We start from the raw sequence: 24,795 nt of genomic DNA, 5'->3' as shown, positions 1-24,795 counted from the left end.
ACTGATACCATTAGAAAAGGGGTCACTCATACAGTTATTATTGGACAACTCCTCGCATCTCTTTTAATTTTGGATTATCAACATCCTTTACTGTTTACAAGGAGGAGGAATTTAATACTATCCTTCATTCTCCCTCAAATCTTATTTCTGACCATTTCAGTGTTCTCCTTCATTTAATTTCTTACAATTTTATACAGAAGCTTTCTCCTCTCTGGTTCTTCAAACAGAAGTAATTTCTCTCCACAAACAATGATGAATTTTGCCTTTTTCTTGAAGGGCGTTTCTAGTGCTTGGTGGTAGATTCCTTATGGGTGGGTGCAAGTGTATGAGGTCTGCATGGTATATCCCAGCTTGTGACAGGCATGTATGCAGGCTCACTCTAGAGCCAGGTGGGCTCAGCAGGGCAGCACCATGGCCATCCCTTCTGCTCCCCTTCTGCTTTTCTTGCCATTGTCAGTGAAACAGTTCTGCTGTTTGATCAAATAATTTAAAATAATTGGCCTTTTTGACAGATAGGGGCAGTTAGGCAGGCAAGTTTTGCATGGAGAAACAACAAATGTTACACTATAGCAATATGAACTTTGGTTAATCCATACTGTGATCTCATTTGTATTGTAGGTGAAATCACCTTTGATTTTGAGGCTTTTTTCAAACATTCAGAAACTTGCTAATAACAGATAAACCCCTGCATGCAGGCATGCACACTTAAAAGTTTTGTTTTGTTTTGTTTGGTTGGTTAGTTGGTTTTTTCACTGTTAAGAGTTGGACACAAAAAGCCCTGTTGTAATTTCACTTAGGGAAGGTGAGGTTCTCTTTCCTGAGCAATTAGGTTTTGGAAGCAGGCATCTTTTCTCTTTCCTGAGCAATTAGGTTTTGGAAGCAGGCATCTAAAGTTCTGATTTCTGATTCTAAGAACTCCTGCTGAGCCCCATCACTGTAAAGAAGTGCTAGGTATCACAGAGCCATTGAATCACAGAGTGGTTTGGGCTGGAAGGGACCTTAAGATCATCTTAAGGTCATCTAGTTCCACCAGATACATTCTGAGAGGACGCGAGACTCTCAGCTTCCTGACAAGCACCAACCATGCAAATACTGTGATGCCCAAGCCCGCGGAGCTCCCCTGCAGCTCCAAAACAAACAAAAAAAAACAAACCCGGGCGCTTCAGCATTCCCGTAAATGGCAAGAGCTGGCACAGTTCTGCCACCGTCACCGGCACCTCGGGCGTGCTGAGCCGCTGGCATGGAGACGTGCCTCCCGCATTTGCTCGGGAAGCCCGAAGGATCCAAGAGGACAAGGCCCGCGGGCCCGCTATCTGCGCGCTGGCCGAGGGGCGGCCATGGCGGGAGGGGCGCTGAGGGGAGCGCAGCGAGGGGCGGTGCGCGGACAGGGCGCCTGCGCGCGCGGGTGGGCGGTGGGTCGGGGGCGCGCCGGGAGCGGGAGCGGGAGCGTGTCTCTGCGGCCCTGGAACGGTGGGAGCGGGTTCGGGTGCGTGTCCCTGCGGCCCTGGAACGGTGGGAGCGGGTTCGGGTGCGTGTCCCTGCGGCCCTGAAACGGTGGGAGCGGGTTCGGGTGCGTGTCCCTGCGGCCCTGGAACGGTGGGAGCGGGCTCGGGTGCGTGTCCCTGCGGCACCGAGGGCGGTGGGAGCGCGTGCGCGTCCGCATCCGTGTCCGTGTCCCTGCGGCCCCGGTAACAGTGGGATCGGGTCCGTGTCCCCGCGGCCCCGGGAGCGGTGGGAGGCGCGGGCCCCGTCAGTACGAGCTCGGTGTGCGGGGCGGGGGAGCGCGGCGAGGAGCCGCCTGCGCTGGGGGCGAGCGGAGAGGGGGAGCACGGCCGGGAGCGGGTAAAATTGCGGAGGGAGGGTATGGGAATGAGCGCGGGGGGTAACGAGTTCCCGGCCGGTGTTGCAGTTCAGCGTTACCGAAAGGTTTAATTGTGCCTCTTCGTACTTAGAGCATCTGGTACGTGGCGGAAACTTTGGGTCGTCTCCTGCAGCTCAGGGGTTCTTGGGGAGTTCCTGTATGTGCGGGGAATCCCTCATGGCCATCACAGGCAGGACTTAGGGTGTGATCCTGCAAGTAAGTCTGCCGGCACATAATGCCCTGTAGCGTAGCGTTGCTGATATAATTGGGAACAGTTACGTATCTAAAAATTACGTGCTAGATGGAAGCACTTACTGTACCGGGATCAGGGATCGTAAGTCAGGAGGACGGCTGTAATGCACTGGTGTTTGCATTTTAACTGCAGCTTTTGAATGGTTTTGGGTTAAAGTAAATGCAGTACTAGGTGTTACTTTCTCCATTTCACGCGTGGAGAAACTGGACCACGGGCAAGTGATGCTGTTCACTAACATTTTTTCACTGACGAGACATAAATTGCTTCATTCAGTGCAATAGGTGTTATTTTGAAGGTTCCAGAACAGCGATCAGAGAACTTGAAAGGAGACTTGCACGGGTTCATGGGAGTCCTCATTTGACAAAAATGCCCCAGGTGACGATGGAAATGTGTTTGCAGGTGTTGAGGAGAAGCAGAAGTGGGACTGTGAGCAAGAGTATTCAAGAAAGTTTTATTTCTGAGTCATAATATAAATGTGTTTAAAGTACAGCTGTGGTATGATTGCACACTTAAGATTTTCACAGCACTAGGGCAGTAATAGTCAAAAAGGAGAATACATGCATTCAGTTTCTTAATAACACTTGCTTGTCTCAAAGAGTTAACAATGAAGATCTCTTGTGGATTTAACATTTTTTTTCTATCCCTTCATGCAACAGCTATGGAAGTTCCCAAGGGACAGCTGAGTCAGGTTAGAAGACAGTTTTCAACAGAGAGGTTTAGAGAAGGGGAATATGAAAGTTTGTTGTAATTTAAATGGCTAACATTTAAAAAACCAAAAAAACTCATTTTGGGTTCAGTTCACATTCTTCAACTTAAATATTTACTATTTTTGTCAGTAAGATTGCTAGTTATGTGAGATGTTCTTTCTCCAAAGATTATTTTTTTTCTTTGCAACTCAGTGATGATTCTATAAGTCTTCTGTTTTTAATTACAAACACTGATTAAATTTAGAATACTGTAAAGGATGGCTTTGGGGTTTTACATTATTCTTTGTCAGTATTCAACTTTGCTAATGTTTCGTGAACCTTTCTTTAACAGTGTGAAGTATCGCCTTTCATCCAAGATACTGTTACTGTAAATGAGTTTTCTTGGTAAAGAGTTCCTTTAAGTATGATTGATCTTGTTTTTGATTTATGTAGATATTTCTTTGTCATTTTTGAAACAGCTGTGTTTCTTTTTCACAAATACTTTTTGGTTAGAAGAAAGAAATTAATTTTTTTTTTTTAATTTTGGAAAGCTTGTTTTTTTCTTTTTCTCTCTGGTTTGAGTTGACAAGTCCTTCTGTTTTAAATAATATGTAGGAAAAAATAGAAGTTGAGGGATGTTTGATTTCTGTGTTTTTATTATATGGTCTTAAATCTAAGTTACACGAATGAGTTTGGTGAACTTGGGTTTTGCTATTTTGAAGGTGGCATGCCTACAGATTCTGTAGCCTGTTTGAATGATGCAAGAGCTTGGTTGAAAAACTACTTTTTTGGCAAATACGTAGTTCAAAAGTCACCCAGCAGGTGTATAACTTGGCTAGCTGTGGTTTTTTTTTTTTGCTTCAGAGACTAGGTTTTTGCGCTGCATATAAGTGGGACCTTGGAAATGTTGTAAAACACTGAGAGAGAGCTTCCATCACATTTTTCATAACAGTTTTCAACATATTTAGGGGATTTTATAAGCATTGTGTCTTCTGTTTGAAATGCTTTGGCATAACTACAAGTAACATGCCTTACAGCTATGATTGTGTCATCTTAGTATCCTGAGAGCAACAGCTGGGTAATATTTATTGTAAGGCAGTGAATTGTGGGATAAAGTTATCATGCATTCTAAGTCAGATGATACTTTTAAACTGAAATAATGATGGTCCTAAATGTATGCAGTTATAAACAACAGCAACATTTTTGGATCTGATGTTGGTTGGGCATCTGCAGCACTAATCCTATGTTCACCTCAGTCTTCAGTCTTGTGGTTGACTTCTGAACTCCTGCAGCTAAATGAATTCATCAGTGAGATGAGAAGGGGTAAAACCTGCACAGTAATGAGAAGTGAAGTGTTGGAAAGGAGCCACTTTCCGATACTCTGCTTTTGAGTTAAGTATCATCCCCCTCGACCTTCTCTCATCTTCCTGAAAAGAGCTAGAGCCCATCTGCTGCTTGGGTGAGAAGGGTTGTAGAGAGACAGGAGCTCTTTAGCCCCAAGAGAATAGGAGAGAAGGAGCCCACATCAAGTGTCCCTTAAATCCACAAACACCCCAGCAAGATGTGGTGAGATGGGGAAAAGAGATTAGTAACTAAATGTAAGAATGATACACTGTCTTCTTCTGCCTGAAATTTTACTGAGCTGCTTGTCCAAAAGGTTTAATAGTATCTCGAGTCTCAGGGGTATATTTTTAGAATTACTTTCACAAGCATTTGATTAAAATTTCTTGTTGCAACATTGAACTAGTTTTGAATTTGAAAATGCTGTTCTAGGCCATACCACTTCCAAAGGGTTTGAGTTAGAGCCCTTAACTTGTATGTTTGAAACTTTTCTCCTGCATAAAAATCCATCTGCAGATTGGTTGAAAATTGGCATAGGTATAAATTGTGTTCTGACATGGAAAAGGTCCTGTACATTTGGTAGCTTAAAAAAGTCACGCTATCTGCGCAGTTTTGTCATAGCTGTCTTTGCAGTAGGCCCTGACAATTTGTAATTCTTACTAAGCCTGCAAAAATAATAATAATAAAAAATAAAATCTCTTCATGCCTAACAAAGCTTAAGCTGAAATGTCTTTGGTGCAGTTCTCATGCTCTCATTCACCTTCATGAGAAACAAATAATGGGATTCTGTTCTCAGTTATGCTTTCATAATACATGTTCAACTTTATTAGTTTTCATTTTTTTCACAACTTTGTTCATAGATACTTGTAAACTGAAAATTATAAGTGTACTAGGTAGCCATAGGTCTACACTACTTAACTTCTGTATTACTTTATCTCTCTGTGTCCGACACTTTAATTTAAAAAATATATTGTGAAGTCGAAATAAGAATGTGCATTGTTATAATTTAGTGGTTTTCTCAGATGTTATTTTTTGTGCAGGAGAAAGTTGAGTTAGGAATTTGGCCAGGACTGTGTTGAAATGGTTTTTATAAAGTGTCAAAGCTTCTGACATTCTGTCATCTGTGTGACTGATGCCACTCCAACAAGGCAGCAGCTGCCAGAAAAAGATGGGGTATTGCTGAGTTGAATAGTGACCTGAGCATTCCATTACACATGAGATTCATGTGTTCACAGAAAAATGTTCTACCATGTGTTTTTTCAGGATGTTCCACTCATCCTGGAAGGGAAGGTGTTTTTATAATGTGCTGCATTTCTTTAAAAGGTATTTCCGTAGTAAGCATTTAGGGAGCTACAGGCTGTGCCAGTACTGTTTGCTGCGCCCCTCGCTCTGTCTCTTTAGCTGCGCTCAGTCTGACAGTGCCGTGTCTTTTACAGTGAGGTCAGTGGCTCAACTGTAGTTGTGTAACAAGAGAGTCCATTCATAAATGTGTTTCTTGGCCTAGAGATGTTAGGTTGCATTTCCTAGCGTAAAATCAGGGTTCATTACGTCTTAGGAAAGTATTGGAGTAGCACCCGTTCGTTTGGCCTGTGCTTGGTAATGATGTTGGGTCACTTGCAGAAAAGGTCTGTATTTGCTTAGTAAAGAAAGCATAAGTTTTTCCTCTGGTAATCTCAGAAGTCTTAAAGTGATGTTTTAGGCACTAGAAGAGTTTGGCCTGTTTATAAGTGAAATGTGACTGTGTAAAAATGTCTGCTGCTTGCTCACCATATTGACTGGAAGTGTTAATAGTAGCTGTATGTCCACTGTCTAATATTTGAAATAAATGTAAAGAACTGAGTAATGCTAAAGCCAAAATTGCTCTAGGGCTCTGTATTAAGTTAAAACATCAACTGAAATTTCTTCTGCATTGGAGAAATTGTTGCCTCAAGTTTGTCTACCTGAAGATAGGTTTGTGTAGCTGTGGCAGAATAGTTATACCATGCAGCAGTGACTGTCTGGATGAACTGTTAAAACATGTCAGTTGGTTAATCTGAGGTGGTAGAAGTTTGTAATTACTATTCTGGACATCAATAGAGCTCACAGGTAAAGCTCACGGGTGCATGCTATGTCTGGAGGCACAGGGTAGCCTATTGAGAGGAGCCCATGCAGGAGCAGGTTTTTCGGGCAGGAACTGTGGCCTATGGAAGGGATTCCTGCTGGAGCAGTTCATAAAGGCGTCCTCATTTGGGGTAATGTTGAGTAGATTAACAATGGTGTCCCCGTTAGGGATAGGGGAGATACTGAGACGCTCCTACTTTCTTTTCTGTCCTGCATGTCAGAGTTAAGGATGTGTGGAGAGTGCTCTTTCAGTGCTTTTGTGCTATGATGTTCCCTTTGTATGAAACAGATTTATTGTATTTGCTTGCCAAGCCTTTTCTCATTTACATGTGTTGCAATTTCTTCTTCCGTGATGCCCACAGGCACGGAGACTGTAAGTTGTGTAAGCAAAGTATGTAGGCTATTGTCCTGGTTTCAGCTGGGATAGGGTTCTTTTTCTTCATAGTAGCTGGTAGGTGAGTGGTTTTTATTTAGTATGAGAATCATGTTGGTAACACACTTATGTTTTGGTTGTTGCTGAGAAGCACTTACCCTAAGTCATGGACTTTTCCCATGTTCTGCCAGTGAGAAGGCTGGAGGGACACAAGAAGCTGAGAAAGGAAATATCTGGGACAAGTGACCCAAAGTGGCCAAAGGGATATTCCATAATATATGGCATCATGCTCAGTATGTCAGCTGAGGGGAAAGCTGCCCAGGGGCTGCTGCTCAGGGGCTGGTTGGGCATCTGTCAGCAGGTATTGAGCAATTGCATCCTTTGTTTTGTATATTCTAATTATCATTATGATCACAGTTATTCTATTTATTATTATTATTGTCTTCCTTTTCTGTCCCCTTAAACGGTTTTTATCTCAACCTATGAGTTTTCCCACTTTTACTCTTCTGATTCTCTCCCCCATCCCACTGTTGATGGAGAGTGAGGGAGTGGCTGTGGTGCGTAATTGCCATATGGGGTTAAACTACCACAGTTATTTCCTCGTGTGTTACGTATTCTTTATCTTTTTTAGTTTGTAATTTAGGGAGTTGGAGCTACCAGTACTTTTGGTCTAGTTATCAAGTAATAAATAGTAAGAAAAGAATGTGGAGCCAGCACATCTGTGTATCTGTATTCTTGACATGACTGGAATATTTTAGCTGGCAGTGGCTATTACTGTAACCAGGCCCTGCAAGTGCACCTTGCTCTGTTTCTTTTTAACTCATATGTTTCCTCTGTAAAATTGTCTGGTTCTGAAGAGCTTGCAGAATGTTACCAGTCATTGTCTGGAAATGTCTGTTACCATTCTCCTAAAATAACCATGCCTAGTTAACTGAAAGCTGAGCTACTGTTTTTGTGCTGGTTGTCGTACCAGATTTTCTGACGTTTTTCAGTGGGAAGTGTAGACAAAGGATTACAGAAGGTTGCTAGAAATACTGTTTGCCTCCCAATGCAGCTAACCCCATGTTTCCATGAGAGCCTGTGCTGGTGCAGAGAAAGTATAGTTTGGGGACTGAACCATAGAGAAAGATTAGGACTGTGACAGTCAAGATCCAGGCTAGTCTGACTTTATGTGACTGATAAGCTGAAACATGCAATAGTTCTAAAAGTTTTTTCCACACTATTAAGTGTCTGGAACGAGGAAGTCTTTCCTCAAAATTCATGTGCAGTCCTGATAGTAGATAAGAACTTTATGGCATAGAGGAAGCTTACTGGAAGAACTTTCAAATACCTACCTGCTTGGAATGTACTTATTGCACAAAGAGTTCAAACAGGTTCAAGTTACAGGAGTTTGACACTCATCATGAGGCTGTACCTGTCCTTTCTCTCCCCATGTTAAGTACAATCCTCCTTACCCATATACCATATGTCTACTCAGGTCTCATCCTTTCTATATCTTTAGGTGTTATCTGTATGTTGACTGAAAGCATGAGGAAAACCTACACCTTACCAGACACAGGCGTGCTTATAAATTCCTCTAATGTAGGTGCAACTCTGCTGAAGGAAGTGTGTGTGCCTGCTTAATATAGTACAGCTGGGGAGGAGGCTTAGGAAGATTGGCAGCAAAACTCTTCCAGGTAGCTGTGTGCCAGACCAGAGTTCAGCCAGCACCGCTGACATTGCAGTGCTGTCTCCCTGGTAGCCTGGGGGATCCCCAGATGGACAAGATGACAGAGAAACACCTCTGATTGTTTCCATCCAGCTGATCGTATGAGGTTGCTAGAGGAGTGTTGTGGGGCTGAGTGGTGGAAAAAGCACCAGTGAGGAACAACCTTGCAATAATGAGTTACCTTTTATGAAAAACCTGGTCACTGAGCCAGGCTGGTTGCATAAAGTAGATGCTTCTGTCAGTGGTGGTATTGTCATCAACTGGTATGTCCAGGGAATAACGGAGAGGAATCCAGGGGGAGCACCTCGACTTCTCCACAAGGTATGGATAAGAGGGTTGTCAGCTTGATATACATAAGAAGAATGGTATCTCTAATATTTAAGATCTTCAAATGGAGCAGATGCTGAAAGGACACTGATAAAAATTGTGGTTTGCTTTTAGGAGCAAAGGCTTGAGCCTTTGTTTCTAATCGAGTGGTTTGTTGTGGGAATTATTTGTAAGCAGTATTGCTTCTGTCCTGGTATGCCTGAGTGCCTCTGTGATGGTTCTGCTGTGCCAGGAAGAGAGGATGGAGACTGTCTGCCATCCCAGGCTGGGACATAAGCTGAGGGAGGGGCACGTGGGACGGCACCAGAGAGCCTCTTTGGTCTGGGGAAAAGTGGGATGTGTTGGCACTTTTTTCTTTTTTTTCCTTCTTTCATCCTATGATTTGAGTTGACTCTTTTCTGGAGCGTGTGAGAGGTAACAGAGGTCTCTTTATGGTGTGGGGTTTCCTGGACGAAAACTGTCTGCTGCTTGCGAAGTGCTCTCCGTACTTTTTGGAGTGACTGTTCTACAGGAAGGAGGGATGTGGCAGCAGCAGTGAGTGGTTTAGTGTGCTTTCTTCATTTAGCTTGAAATTCTGAGAAGTGGAAGAGGGTTTTGTTTCAGGATTGAATTTCTTTTGTTTGTCTTTTGTGTTTTGTTTTGTTTTTAAATAGCCCATGATTTCATCATTTCTCAGTGCAGTTTAAATAGGTGGGCTTTAAATAGGAAGAGATAATAGGATTAGAAAAGCGTTGCGTAAAAGAGGTGTCAAAAACTATTGGCTAAATGCCCTACTAAAAAACTAATCTGTTGAAAAGAAGGAAATGCCTGTGAAAGGAGCAGGTGTAGACACTTGTAAAACTTGAGGATTTGAACTGTCCTGCATAGAAAAGGTGATCTTTCTACCTTGTCAGTTGAATTTAATTCAATTCCTTCTGGGTGGGTTTAATTAAGAAGATCACTGTACTTCTTCGCCATACTCCCAGAGCAAACCCATTGCTGCTTTTGATTTTGGCCTAGATAAAATAATAAATAATTGTCTGCATGGTACAGAACTGATAAATGCAGTCCCAAAGAACTCTTTCATGCTTCGTTTCCTGCTTGAACTTATTACAGTTAGGTTAAAGTGAATTCTTGTTGTTGCTGAACCTGTTCTGCTACCTGTGGAATTTGTGCGAGAGCTTGATGAGGTCGCAGGAGCTTCTGGAAAATCCTGTGTGATGGGAAACCTGTCCTTACTGGACAGTGTGAAATAGGTAGAGTCACAAAGTTATTTTGTATAAATTAGTAATTAGTTTTTCCTTTTATCAAATTAAAATATCTTTCTGGAGCTATCTTGCAAGCATTCCTTACAGGATGAGTTGTTTTAAATGCAAACATTAAAAAAATAAAATTTAGGCAGTTTAATAATAATCACTGATTATTATTACTGTTAAGCATTACTTATTGAAAAAAAGTGATCATATGAATCTAGGCTTTAGCATAGTTATGGCAATTTTTTTCTGAAAATGTATCAGGGAAAAATCAATGTTTAGAAAATAACGAGTTTTTATCAACTCCAGTTACTTACAAATTTTATTTATAAGGTTACTTTCCATCACTAATATCTAGATCAGGGCTATCCGTTATCAGCCTTCCTGCTGATACTGACTTTGTCTACTTAGGAATTCTGCTTAGATGAAAAAGAACAACTTTTAGTCCCGTGTTTCTGGGTATGTCTGAGCTTGGTAGTGCTAGTGGCTTCACTCAGGCTGCTAGGCAAATGGGTAGGTTGACCCTGCAGCCCTTACATGGGGAACCACCTTGTACGTTTGTTGCTCACTTGTTCTGTGCTTACACAGCGTGTCAGACTCCAATGCACGTGTATTTCTGTTGGGAAAACCCTGGATGAAAATGGATGGGGTTCTAATTTTCCTAGTTTGCTTCGCAAGAAGTCTTGTCCATGCTGGAACCTTCCTCACTATTTTAGACTTCCTGGATCGAGAAGGGCAAGTTGGGGTGTCATGTTTTTGCCAGCAGGCTCAGGAATCAGAACAGAGGAGCCCCCCTGTTCAGGGAGGAGTCATAGGGCTCTGTGTTTCTGATCAGTTCCTGCAGGAAGCCTGTTGTGAGCAGTGCCTAGAACCTTGGAACAAGCAAGTAGGGTTTGGCACGTTTCAAAAAACTTAGGCTACAGAACTTGAGTTGCCAGACAAGCTGCAGAGCACAGGGATGGTTATTGGTACAGATGAGATGTTGGGGAATGCAGATTGTGCACTAATTTTGTGCCTCAATATGATTAAGGATATATTTAGAGTTGCGTTAAAGTGTCTGTCTAGATAGTATATCTACATGTAGGTGGGGTCCTTTCACATTTTTCACTGATTTTGGAATTCTGACTAATGTAATATTTGGATAACTATGTTTTTTTCTCTTTAATTTTTTTCAGTCATGGATTTTCAAATGTGTACTGTGGTGGTTTTGACCTTGTGGCCTGAAGTGCTGTGCCCTTCTAGCCAACTGTAACTTTCTAAACTAGGTTTGGTTATACTTCACTGAGAATTTTCTTCACAAGAGTTGTACTTTATGTTCCCTGTGAAAGTTTCTTGGTACCTTTGATGATGGGCAGATATAGCTAGAATCAGGTTTCAGAGCTATGAGAAGAGCTTAGTTGCACCACAGATGTTTTCCCACCCATGTTTGAGGGTTAGTAACCCTGAGTTACAAAATATAGAAACAAGAACCACGTTTTCAGTGTCTTAGAGACTATTGTTTAAAGCAAGATTTGTTTAGTATTGCATTTTTGATTGAATTATTGTTTGCACGTTATAATGTCTGACTAGGTGATCTTTTTTCACCCCCCACCAATACATCAACCACGATTTAGGGTTATCAAAGATGACAAGAAGTGCTTCCATAGGTACATAGGGAACAAAAAGAAGACAAGTGAAAATGTGGGCCTGTTGCTCAAAGTGACAGGGGTCTTGGTTACACAGGACACGGAAAAGCAATTTTACACCTGCATCCTGGAATTTTAAAAACAACCACAACAAAATATTTTAGAGCCTTGTTCTTCTGACTAATACTGCCAATTGCCTCCTGTTGTTTCTTTATGTCTTTTTCCATGGGTAGTTCATTTTTAGTTTTATTTGTGGAGGAAAAAAAGAGTTTCTTATGGGAGACAGCCCATTTGCACTAGTCTGCATATCAGTGGTGAGCAACTGTCTTAACTTATTTTAAAAATTGTAGTTCAATTCTGATAAAGTGGGAAGCTATGAATATAATAAATAATAAATTGATTTTTAGCAAACACCTCTTCATAGTCATTCCCTGCATATTAAATTCAGTATCTTAAAATTTATATTGTCCTTTTCAGCCCAGGTTAATCTGGGACACATTTGGGTTGGGTGATGGGGAAGGAAATTCCCTCCTCTTGTATGCATTTTGTGCAGCGGTGCCTTTGGTTTATTTTGGAGAAGATTACACCCCTCGGGGGACATGCTTCACCTGCTGCACACTGCACAGTAACTGAGAGGTTATGAAAGGCAGCAATTTAGATTATTCCATAGAAACTTGCGGGTAGAGTTTAGATAAGCAAATTATAAGGTCTTTGATTTAATAATTACAGGCTGATATTACCTGTGGGGTCCACACTGCGCTCAGATGGTTCGTAGAGCTCATCACTGATTTCCTGTACACAGCTACTGCAGAGTATAAGCTGAGGGGGAAGGGTGGACATTTTCTCTTTTGTTTGCATCCCTGTTGTTCTGGTGATAATACACTGCAAGTAGTTGAGCTTAATGTATCTGTGAAATGTGTTACTGACTGCTCCTCAAAGTTGCTCTCCAGTTGTTCACTACAAACTGATGGTAGAACATAGTGCGTATTATCAGCATGAAGCTTAGATTTGCTGATCCTCTTGATTTTTTTTTATTTTCTTTTTTTGTTTGTTTGGTTGGTTTCTTTTTTTTGTTTGTTTTTCCCACATGTATACAGCTGTCCTGAACTGTGTAGATTTCCTTATTTGTAGGTCAGTCGGATGCTGGGTGTTGCTCTGTTGCTGTTTTTTAATTTTTTTTCCTGTTCTGACAATAGAACAGGAGCTAATGGGTATCAACAGAAGAAAAACTAGTTCTATTCATTCTCTGGTTTCTTTATAGAGTAATAAAGACCCATGCTGTCAATACCTTACAAGCTATTCTGATGTTTTCCTGTGTGGAAAATCAGGGGAAAGAATGTTAAAGAAAAATTAGCTTAGTGCTCTCAATATCTTTTTAAAAAATGAGGCAGACAGATTTCCAGTGTAATTTGTCTAAGATTAGAAAGAAGTCATTGGAAAATGTGTTCTCAAGGGCCAGAATATGGGGAGAGGAGGACTAAGAGGAACTCAGGATTCCCATCTTGTTTGTTTTAGTGATTCTGTCCTTGTGTTCTTGAAGATTAGCTAGAGAAAAAAAAAAACAAAACAAAACAGCAAAACCCTTCAAAAAGTGTGGTTATAATATGACTGCATGGCTTTTTAAAAAAATTCTATTTATTTATGGAGAACCCTTCCCTCTCCTCTTTTTCTCCCCTGCCTGTACTTGTAAGTAATAATCTCTTCTCTGATGTAGCTTCTCTCTTTTTTTGCTCTCTCTGCTGTTTGTGGTTGAATTGGATGTGGAGTTCTATCACTGTTAGTAGTAAGGTCATGGAAAGCTCTTCTGTTGCTTCCTTAGGGCAACACTGTGTGTTGTGTGTGAATGGAGACAGCAGGTTAGCCACTGCACGTAGTGCCTGCCAGGGGGAACAGCAGCGGGTCATTCCCAGGGAACCCCGAGAAGCTTGGGCAGTACATCCAGTAGTTCATCTTGTCCGTCCTAGGTCAGGGTCCCACACACATCCCCATGAATCAGCAAAATTCTTCAGAAGACACCTGGGCTAATCTAGTGGGAATGTGGAGTTACTGTATTCCTTTTGCCTCTGGTATCTCTCCAGGGTCTCATGCATATTTTGTAAACTGGTATAGAATAGCCTCACAATGTGTTTCTTCTGTTTGATCCAGCCTGTTTCATGTACATTGTCTTTAATCATTGCCTTTGCTTCACTTAGCCTCAGTCCTTGTTCTTCTCACAGGTAGCAGTTTTCTTCTGTGTTTTCTATATCAAAGCTTTCTGTATTAAAATTTCATTCTTTCTCTGCTATGAGATGATAATAGCATCCAAAAGTATTGAGTGGTAAGTGTAGTATGATGTCAGTGAAAGGCTGTATGAAAATGGAGCTCTTGAAAGAGGGCAGGAAAATGGAACAAAGGGCTGGATCCTCACAGACCTAACACTGAAAGAATGAACTTTTTCCTTAAAAAGCAGGAAGATTTGCCCCCTGCAGCAGTATGTGAGTGGGGAATACTGGGCAAAGACCCCTGAGGTTGTACTGACAGGCAGCAGATATGAAGGAATGATTTCTTGATGCAAGTGTTGTAGGATACACACTGCATTTTGCAGAGCAATGTAGCATCAATACTACTCTCTTTCAGAAGAAAACAGTTTAGTTCTGCAGAAGTTCATGTGGTTTTTATTTTGTTGGGGACCTAGCTTTACTCATAGCCAGCAGAATCTCTTGCTTTTAAGCTGCTGTTAATTTTGCTAGGAATAGAAGTAGTAAAGCCTGGATATTGCCAGGCACCGTACACAGACATAATGTGGGGTAGTGGTTGCACTTTCTGATCTGAAAAAAAAAAAAAAAAAAAGAAGAAAAAAGACTCAGAGAGGAGAACAAAACAGGAAAATGATTTGCATAAAATCATGCAGCTTGTTTGTGGCTGTGTCTTATTTTCTGACCAGTTGTTCATACATGCTGTTCCTTTCGTATATTGTCATAAGCTGGTTTCATGGAGTCTGTGAAAGTGTAGCAGTGGAGGTGATAGAAATTAACTCTCTCCTTCCTTTTTTTTTTTTATTGTGGTCCAGGTTACAGTCATATTTCATGATATTTGAAGAGCAAACAGTACTATGGCTCCATGAATTGCAAAACTGCAGGAAGTGTGGCAGCCCTCCCTACCTCCAGCTTTACTTCCTTACTGTGACCTTCTCATTGGGAACTTTGGTTTCACCCCCACGGGATATGCAGTGACCTGCCTTGGCACCAGAGCAGAGAAACAGTTTGCAGATCAGGGAGAACCATGGCCTTGAGCTTGAATGTTTTTCACCTCTTCTCTAAGTTCAAAGTATTGGTGCTTGTCACTTTGGTTTTGATGGTGCTATGGACCACATTCAGTTACTTTGTGGACTCCAGACAGGAAATTTCGAAAGCTAAGAGCATGATGGAGGTTTTCAGGAAGGTAACTAGCCTGGTGGACAGTCAAAAGGAAATGAAGATCAAATCAAGTGCAAATGTTCCTGTGGTGAAGTCATTTCAGGGACCCTGCCCAGCTCTGTCTCCGTACCTGCGTAAGTGATGGTGCTTCTCTCTCCTTCTTAATAAATTAATCTGCTTTGGTACTGCTGACTTCCTTGTGGTTTTACAGTTGGATATCTTTCCTGTGAAACAAATACAACACAGCCAGTTGCAGTAAGCACTTCTGGATGAGGAAGTGACTTGTGGCACAGACTGCCTGTGCGGGTCCGGCTGGGAGAGCAGCCCATGTGGTGCTGTGATTTGCATTTTTGGCTGAAACAGCTTTGGTAATGCAGCAGTAACTTGGGTACTCTGAACAGCCTTTGTACTCTGTTGAGGCTTTGTCTCTCTCTTTTATGGCCCCATAAAATTTGGTTGGGTGGGCAGGAGGTTGGGAGTTGACACAGCCTGGACTACTGACCCCATATTCCATACCCTGTGACCATGCCATTCATCATGCTCAGCAATAAAAGCTCAGGGGAAGGAGGAAAGGGGGATGTTCAAGGTGACAGTGTTTGTCCAACAACTGCTGTATGTGCTGAAGCTCTTCTTCCCTGGATGTGGCTGGACACCCAGTTTAAGCAACTAGACAGTTGATACCCTCTCTTTCCACTGCCTGTGTAATATCCTTGTAGCAGTAGTTTTCTCTCAGAAAGGCAAGGAAACCTGGGTTTCTTGTGCTGGTTAAAGAGTGCCTCATTAAGCAACTGGACTGTCCACAACCTGAAATGACTCAGGAGAGGTCCTTGTGCTTCTCCTACAGGAGGTGCCAGCAAACTCACCTTCAAACCATCTGTTACACTAGAAGAAGTGCAAAAGGAGAACCCTCAGGTAGCCAAGGGCCGTTATCACCCTACGGAGTGCTCAGCACTGCAACAGGTGGCCATCCTTATCCCACACCGCAATCGAGAGAAGCACCTGCTGTACCTCCTGGAGCACCTCCACCCCTTCCTGCAAAGGCAGCAGCTGAACTACGGCATCTACGTTATTCACCAGGTGAGGCAACAGTGCAGAGATGTGTTTGGTTTAGGGTGATGTTGGTGCCCTGCAGCCCAGGAAGAGGCTGCTGCCTCTGCTTTCCACATCAGTCCTCCAAGCCTGCTTTGAGCTCAGCTGCTGGGGAATATTAACAGTGTCTTTTAACTGGCGTTGATTTCTCAGTCTAAGTACCTTACTGTTTCTGAGTTAACGTTCCAGGTAAGCACCTTCTGCACTGCTAGTGCAACTCCTTTCTCTTGCAGTATGCACGCTGTGACTAGGCTGACCTGTTTTCTGTCTTTACATTTGGAGTTGTTTGAATCGAAGGCCTCAGTTCATATCCAACCCTTCTCCCCCATCTGCTTGCTGGTTGTTGTGCTTAGTAAGTCGTGTGTAATGTGGTTGTACTTACCTTTGCTTTCTCAAACTAAACACGACAGCTACTGCTTGTAGCTGCTTTATTTGCCCAGCAAGGGTGGTGGGAAGAAGTTGTCATGGCAGAGCACTTTGTTCCTGGAAGATTTATTAACTTCTTTTTTTACATTCTTTGTAGCAATGCTGGGTCTAGTGGCTAAAACTTGAGCACAAGTTTGTCCACATCATTGTCTTTCATCAAGGTGTTTATATCCTACTTGCATGAGCTAGAAGCAGTATACATTTCTCTTTTGTAATATGTTGTCTTTTCCTTGATCTCTTATCATGTTTACTTTCTTTTACTCTCATTTACTTACATATTCTGCTTTGATTCTAAACAGACTTTTCAGACAGCAGGAGAAAAAGGTGATAAATTAATACAGTTTCTCTTTCCTTCTGTTTAAAGAACCTAGAGTGAATTAACCAGTATGAGGCAGTGCATTCTAGATGAAACCTTACACTTTTGCTGAGTGCTTCAGCAGAACAGCAACAAAAGTCATGGCAGGATATTTTCACTTGGAGTGGACTGTTCTTCCATTGTTTAGAGTCATCATGTGGCCTGTAGAGTGGAAAAACTGAGGCTTTTTTTTCTGCATTAATATGTACTATAATTGTACATCCGTTGACTCATTCTAGGTAGGCAGCAGTGGTGAGCAATAAATCATTGGGAGAATGGTTATACCTTCTTATTTAATTGAAATATGCGAGGTGGAGAACTGCTGTTGTCATGTTAGCAAAAAGTAATACAGAAGTATGAAAGTTTTGTCTGATGTGAGCAGCACTGTCAAGTCTGGACTTGTTCTAGCAGAGATTTTTCTTGGAAGATTGGAAGCTTTCACATAGCTTTTCCATGTAGATAGGCGTACCCAAAGACTGGTCTAACAAAAATCTTCTAGGGAAAATCCATTTTTACTCTTCAGTTGTGATGTCATTAATTGTTTTAAATATGTTTTGAGGAAAGAAAAACAGGATTTAACTATTAAAATACACAGTCTACTTTGGAGGAGGATTATTGAAAGGATCTTTTGTATTTTTTCTCTGAGCCATTGAAGGGTGTACTCCAGATTTCTTCTTTATGGGCTACTTGTAACATCTTGAAAATCGTGCTTCTCTATGTAAATGTGTGCATACATGAGAGCTGTGCTGAGAACAGTGTGAGTTTGTAATCTCTAAAGGGTGAATAATTCCTTTCCAAACGTGAATTTGTTTTGTGGTCAGTGTTCTTCTTCCATAGGAACAAAGGAGGACAATTCTCTCCTTGATAAAGTATGAGAGTAAGTCTTGCTATTTGTTGAGCATGTGGTCTGACATGGAAAACTGCCCTTCCTGGAAAGCAACATCAGCTGCCATTTAGCAGCTGTGGTGGCTTGCACTGATGAGGAAAACAGAACTTCAGCAGATGGTAGATGCTGCTCCTGAGCTAGGCTGGGTTTGATACTCAATACAAGTGATGTTTTCCACATGTACCTTACCAGCCATCGGATTTGTTCTGTTCACTCAATAACTTATCTTTTCAGCAGCAGGGGGAGATCGTCTGATGGCTATTTTCATATACAGGACATTTTAAGCAAAATGAACAAATCCCCTCCTTCCCCCCTCAAACATACTAAAAAAAACCCACTCAGAAATTTGACATCATAGATTTTGGGTGAATTATATCTAAATATTTCCTGTAAAATTTATTCCCTGAGAATGGAAGCAACTGATTATCCATCTCTTAATTTCTCAGAGTGGGCACTGAACTGTGTTTTCTGGCCTGCAGGTATAGAGCCATAAATCCCATAAGTCTTCTTTGTGCAGAAGCAGATGGCTGTTAGTGATGGTGAACAAATGCTGCTTTGGAGCAAAGCATTACTTTTTAGAGCAATAAAACATGCTTTGTATACAACAGCTTTTCCCTACAGCTCACCTGTTCTCAGCTTGGGGAGGCCAGCTTCTTTATCATTTTCTGTGGAGCCTCTTTCCGTCCAGGTATTTTCTAGTAAATTTGCTAGAATTCCAAGCAATTTCTCTTGAAAATGTCTTTTTTATTCTTTCAAGTACACCAGGTTCCTAGCTCTGGAAAATGACTGCCCTGTCTGTTTCTGGGAGTCCAGGCCTGGGCCCTCTGGCTCCCAGGTGGGAAAGTGAGGGAAATCACCACTTTATCCTGAGGGGCAGAAAACCTTCTGCAGGCTGGAACATGTGTGCAGTCAGGTAAAAACTAAATAGCAAGATAAGCACACCTATTGCTCCGCAGTGAATGTTGACATGATAAGCTTACAAAACTGCTATGTGTGTATGTATATACCTATACCTCAAAGGTGAAAAATTATGTTTTTGAAAAGCAAATACAAACTCACTTATAGCAAAAGCTAACAATGAAGACTAGTACGAGTCAGTTGAAGTCCTATGCTAGGAGGTGGCCCCGTGCAGCAGCATCATCAGGTTTTAAGTAGGAGTTAAAAATGAAGAGATCCGCTTTTTACCCCACTCTGCCGCCTGTGTGCGATCTAAGGAAGTACAGGGAACTCTTCCAGCATTGCTATCCCTGAAACCGAGTGGACAAGCATAAATCATTTGTGGCAAGGGCTCTGACATCTAGAAACTAGTTAGCATGGGATTAATGTGGGGGTTGGGTTTTGATTTGTTTAAAAAACCCAAGCATTTACATAAGCCTTTCTGACATGGTTGTATGGAATACCAGTTTCTAAACTGTATACTGATGCCCCTTTTGCTATGGAGCCTGTTGGGAACTCCAGGACAGGGTGCAGCAATGACAGTTAAACTGCATCATGGATCACTCATACTTCTGGTGCCCAGATAATCGTGGGCTCTCCTGGCCCTGGCTGCGTGTTTTCGTGATGAATAGAGACTGAAGAAACCCTTTGCATCACTGGCCACTCTGATGCTGTGCCCAGTGTTGTGGGGCAGCTCCTTGTGCAGTTACTGCTGTAAAGGCTGTGCCCCATGGATGTGGTTGCAAACTGTGTGGTCAGGACCAGTGCCTGGGAATAGTTCTTGTTTAAACTCTGTGACACCTTCTTCAGAGTTTTTTTTCCATTCTCTTCCACAGGCTGGCAACACCAAATTTAATCGAGCTAAACTGCTGAATGTAGGATACCTAGAGGCCCTAAAAGAAGCGAACTGGGACTGTTTCATTTTCCATGATGTGGATTTGGTGCCAGAAAATGACTTTAACATTTACATGTGTGACACACAGCCAAAGCACCTTGTAGTTGGCAGGAACAATACTGGATACAGGTAGGAACCCAGGAATGTGGAAAGAATATCAAACTGGGAAATACCACATTATTCATAATGTTCCTCTTCAGATGGGGCTGTATGCTGGTATCTACCCTTCCTCTTGACACCAGGTTTCTGGTGGTAACACTTCACCTCTCTGGAGTGCCTTCTGACTGCACATATCTGTACAGACGTGTCTGAGATCTGCCCTGTGGTCACCTGTACAAAGGATCCTTGTCATCATGCTTGTTCCTGGTGTCGAGTTAAAGGGTGTTGTGAGAGGAAAGCAACGTGCCAGAGGTTGTGCTGAGACCTTCTGTCAAAGCTAAAAGTGCATTTGCATTTTATTAGTCCTGTGATTTGAGGGTGTAATCTTACTATAACAAAACTTGCCACTTACCTTTGCTGTTTAAGAGGTAATATCTGATATTGAGAACTCAAGTGTGAGAAATTGCTAAGGGATAGGATTAATATCCTTTAATTACTTGATTAAACAGTGTCTGACACAGCATCATTTTGATTTTTAAATGGGTCCCCTAAGTGCTTGCCTGATACAAATAATTTAAAGTGAGAAGTCAGGTTCAGTCCACCTTAGAGAAAAAAGGCTTGTGAGCTTGGTGAGTTTAATGACTGAAGTGTTTTCGTTGAAGTTGTTTCTTTCAAGATTCACTTCATGTCATGTCACTCAAAATATTGATTAGAAGTGGGCTTTGCAAAAGCTGATCTCAAAGTACTTTGAAGTAAAGCTCTTCTTCACTTCTGAGTTTCCTTTGTTAAATATAGGAGAAAGAAGTGGGATGTTCCAATTCTTATACAGAATAATATTTATTCACTTTTCAGTCATTTAGCGAAAACTTGAACACATGCATATGAACTAAGCTTGTGACAGGCATTTGGATCACTGTGTCTTGCAGAGAGAATGCTGAGGGTTACATGATGGTCATTGCACCAAAGGAACAGAAACACTTAGCTCTCAATTAGCTTTAGTTAATTGACAGGCACGTAGAATTCAGGCAAATAACATGGCACAAAGCTTGAGGGGCTTTAGTTAACCTCCTGTGCCTTAGTTCCTGCAAGTGTTTTTCTTAGTTAAACCTGCAGATGGACTTTTGCTTTTATTAAGAGATCTTCTTACTGTTAGTCTTCTCATGTTTCTCCTGTTTATGTAAAGGAGCTCTTGGTATAGGTCAGCTTTATGCTTTGGCTTTAAAGAGTACAGACTAAATGTTTTTGTTGGGAATACCGTGCACCGGCATTCACTAGACTACTGGTGGTTTGAATTTGATTCGTAGCTTTTCTGTGTCACTGCCTGTGTTTACACATCCATGAAGTGGGGATAATAATGCTCTACTTTCACGGGAATTCCTGGATATATCTGAAGGGACTCAAGAATGATACTTGAACTGAGCTGAGACCACAGGTTGAAATCCCACATGGGTGACCTCAGTGTTTTGCTGCAGCTGAGGTGAGCATGCTGAGACATATTGCTCAGATAAGGTAGAGAAAACTGAAATCACACATATTCTGTATTAACACAAAGTATCTGGGGCATGAATGTGGGTTTTTTTTTTTTTTTTTTTTGGTCTGTTTGTTTATTTGCTTGTTTTTGAGTTTCCTTGTGGGGGATGTTTTTCTTCCAGGGGCATATCTCCTGTGGTGATCCAGTGCACAGTAATCTTAGCAACCGTGCTTCTTTGGAGAGCCAGTGCCTTATCTTTAGCTACATAAACTACAGCTCAGTTTTAGATTCTTTAGATAGAAGGTTTATGTATTAAGGCTTTGAAGATAAGGGTGGAAAAAGTTTTTTTGTCCTAGCAAAGCTATTTCTTTGAGACCAGCTCAACATCATTTCCTGTTTGACCATTCCTATAGTATGGTTTCTTCAGACCGATTTTAAAAATTATGGAGGAGCTAGTATTCTCTTGTCTTCAGGGAAGAGGTGGTTGAACATTGTTACAGAGGTGCATTTTTGCAGATGATGTCACTTTAGATGCAAGACATGCCTGGGCCCTGCCAGTTCTGTGCTGCCTGAGGAGGGTTGAGTGGGCAACTGTCCTGGGTACACAGTCACTGAATTGTTAGGGTTGGAAGGGACCTCTGGAGATCATCTAGTCCAACCCCCCCTGCTAAGATGTCACCTTAAGCAAGTGACACATAAACTCATCCAGGTGGGTTTTAAATGTCTCTAGAGACTCCATGACCTTCCTAGGCAGCCTGTTCCAGTGCTTTGCCACCCTCAGTGTAAAGAAGTTCTTTCTCATGTTGAGGTACCTTCTTATGGTTTAGTTTATGGCGATTGCTCTTTGTCCTTGGAAAGCGTGGAAAAGAGTCTGGCACCATCCTCTTGGCACCTGCCTTTGAGATATTTATATGCATTGATGAGATCCCCTCTCAGTTTTCTCTTCTCCAGACTAACCAGGCCCAGCTCCTGCAGTCTCTCTTCATAAGAGAGATGCTCCAGACCCCTCATCATCTTTGTAACCTCCTCTGGACCCTCTCCAGTAGCTCCTCGTCTTTCTTGAACTGTGGAGACCAGAACTGAACTCCAGATGTGGCCTCACTAGGGCTGAGTAGAGGGGGAGGATCACCTCCCTCAACCTGCAGGCCACACTCTTCCTGGTGCATCCCAGCTCTGGCTCCTTCAATGTCTGCCTCTCCAGTGGTGTAGGGGAGTTATGGGGTGCATAAGCAAGCAGTGGGGTACCATATGTGGATGCCTGGGTGGGCAGTCAGTTCCCAAACCCTGCTAGGCTGCTGGAATAGGGGGATATGGTACTGTTAGTGACTGGCAGTGCAGCCTGAAAGCAGGACTGGGGAAGGCTCTCCCCTGCTATTGCTGCTTATGGGACCTTCTTGCTGTCCATTCCACCTGTTCACTGCATTTCTCTGGAGTACCTATAGCAGAAATCTCAAGGTAGTAATGTATAATTAAAATTTGATGGGGCCTCCTCTATGTTATGGTTGGTCTCCTCCAAGAGAGGAGATAGAGGAGAGAGAACAAATCTGTTCACAAGTCATGCCTGACCAACTTGATAGCCTTCTCTGATTTGAGTAGCTTGGTGGATGAGGGAAGAGTAGTGGATAATGTTTATCTTAAAAACGGCTTTCAACACTGTCTCCCATAATAGCCCCATTGACAAAAGGATGAAGTATGGACTAATAAGTGGACAGTGACATGGGATAAAACTGTCAGAACTGCTGGGCTCAAAGGGTTCTGATCAGTGGAGCGAAGTCCAGCTGGAGACCAGTCACTAGTGGCTTACTCCAGAATTTAATACTAGGGCTGATGCTAATTAGTATCTTCATTAGTAACCTGGAAGATAGGGCAGATCGCATCCTAAGCAAGTTTTCAGAAGATAGAAATCTTGGAGGGGTGGTTTATGTACCAGGGCCTTTGTCAGGCTGGAGAAGGTGGCCAACAGGAATCTAAAGAATTTCAACAAATGGAAATGCAGAGTCCTGCTCCTGAAGAGAAGTAACTTCATGCACCAGTAGCTGCTGGAGGACAGCTAACTGGAAAGCAGCTTTACAGAAAAGGGTCTGGGCCAGTGATGTACCCTTAGCATCTTGGACTGCATTAGGAGGGGATTTGCCAGCAGGTTGAGGAAGGTAGGTGATTGTTCCCTTCTACTCAGCACCATGGAGATGAAACCTGGAGTGCTTTGTCCAGTTCCGGGTTGCCCAGCACAACAAAAACTTGGATGTCCTGGAGCAAGTCCAGAGAAGAGCTGTGAAGATGATTAAGGGATTGCAGATCTGACATGTGAAAGGAGGTTGAGAGTGCTGGGACTGTTCGACTTGGAGCAGAGAAGGCAGAGGTGGGTCTTGGCAAGGTCTGTACGTACCTGATGGAAGGGAGTAGAGGTGGTGCAGCCAGACCCTTCTCAGTGAAAGGCAAGAGGCAATGGGCACAAACTGAGATACAGGAAATTCCATTTACACATATGAAAAAGCTTTTTTAGTGTGAGAGTGGTCAAATACTGCATCAGGCTGCCCAGAGATATTATGGAGTCTCCATCCTTGGAGATGCACGGAACCTGAATGGACATGGTCCTCAGCAACTCGCTCTAGCAGACCCTGCTCTGAGCAGGAACAAAAATCAGCCAGAAAAAATAGTCTGAGGGTGTTTTTTTGTTGGTTTTTTTTTTTTTTCTTGGTGTCTTTTAAATTATGTTCATGGTAAACCAGGAATAATAATAAGCATTGCATCTTTGTTTGTCTGGCATGTAAATTACCACGATGGATACTTCCTAACCCTGGCAATGTGTTCATCTGTTAAGATTCACATACAGGTAGAAATCCAAATGCAATTTGCAGCCACGTGCACATCACCGGAATTGACAGGGACAGGGTGGTAGAGGCTGTTTTGTAATGTTCCCTTAAGGGCCAAGAGAGAGGAGGGCATAATAAAAAGCAGTTAGCAGAATGGCGTAAGGAGATAAGTAAGCATGGTATGTAAACACCTTTTTAAAGTAGGTGCAATTTTCAGGAGGAGGAAAGTAGAAGTTAGAAATTAATCTCCTTTAGAGCTCAGCTCCATTACATTGAGTTACTAAGTAACTTGCACTGTGCCTTACCCTGGAATTGTTCTTGCAATATCCCATAGCACATGCCCCCTTGCTGTGAGCTGATTTCATTCCAAGTTTTTCAGATTCAGCTCTTAAGATAGTCAATGGCTTGCCATCATTACTGCAAAGCTTCCACTATGTTAGTGTGTAGCTTTGTTTGTTTTCTACACATCAGAGTCCCTGAGGTGAAGTGTCTTTTTGGCTGGCAAGGGGAATCGTGTAAAAAGAGAGAAGCTACTGAAGAAGACTCCATTCTCTCTGTTGGAGGGTTAACTTTTTCTGGCCTAAAGCAAATCACCATCTTTTTGTCAAAAGAGGAAGAGAACAGGACCAGCTACAAGGATTTGTGCACCATTAACTCTGTGAAAGACAAGTCTAGATCTGGAGTTTCAGGGTGATATTTTGATTGTCGTTAAAATTTGACATTTAATTCTTCATTCTCTCTTCTTGTGTACCTCTAGGTTACGGTACCGGGGATATTTTGGAGGTGTAACTGCTCTAACAAGAGATCAGTTTTCCAAAGTGAATGGATTCTCTAACAACTACTGGGGTTGGGGTGGAGAAGATGATGACCTTCGAATCAGGTAAACAATGAGAAATTGGTTTAAAAAATTTCTTAAAAATTGGT

The 24,795-nt window shown here is 42.3% G+C and overlaps 1 protein-coding gene across 8 annotated transcripts in view; it reads left to right on the top strand.

The window, feature by feature from the left end:
- B4GALT4 (beta-1,4-galactosyltransferase 4) overlaps positions 1-24,795 on the top strand; it is a 40,399-nt gene that overhangs the window by 12,133 nt on the left and 3,471 nt on the right. Inside the window, exons 1-6 of one of the 8 annotated variants that reach the window (XM_017814745.1) lie at positions 1,509-1,528; positions 1,953-2,077; positions 14,556-15,035; positions 15,746-15,978; positions 19,430-19,617; positions 24,629-24,751. In XM_017814745.1, coding sequence (XP_017670234.1) covers positions 14,768-15,035; positions 15,746-15,978; positions 19,430-19,617; positions 24,629-24,751 — 812 coding nt within the window. In that variant the 5' untranslated portion in view covers positions 1,509-1,528; positions 1,953-2,077; positions 14,556-14,767. Of the gene's footprint in view, positions 1-1,390; positions 1,529-1,553; positions 1,571-1,942; positions 2,078-4,168; positions 4,192-8,923; positions 9,064-14,555; positions 15,036-15,745; positions 15,979-19,429; positions 19,618-24,628; positions 24,752-24,795 lie in introns of those variants that run through there. The other 7 variants (XM_017814746.1, XM_017814744.1, XM_017814752.1 and 4 more) reach the window with 7 other exon arrangements.

The sequence above is a fragment of the Lepidothrix coronata genome, unplaced genomic scaffold (genome assembly GCF_001604755.1).
Source record: "Lepidothrix coronata isolate B3197 unplaced genomic scaffold, Lepidothrix_coronata-1.0 Scaffold46, whole genome shotgun sequence".
NCBI lineage: Eukaryota > Metazoa > Chordata > Aves > Passeriformes > Pipridae > Lepidothrix > Lepidothrix coronata.
The sequence above is the reverse complement of the archived record's forward strand: the minus strand, read 5'-3'. Positions and strand labels throughout refer to the sequence as shown.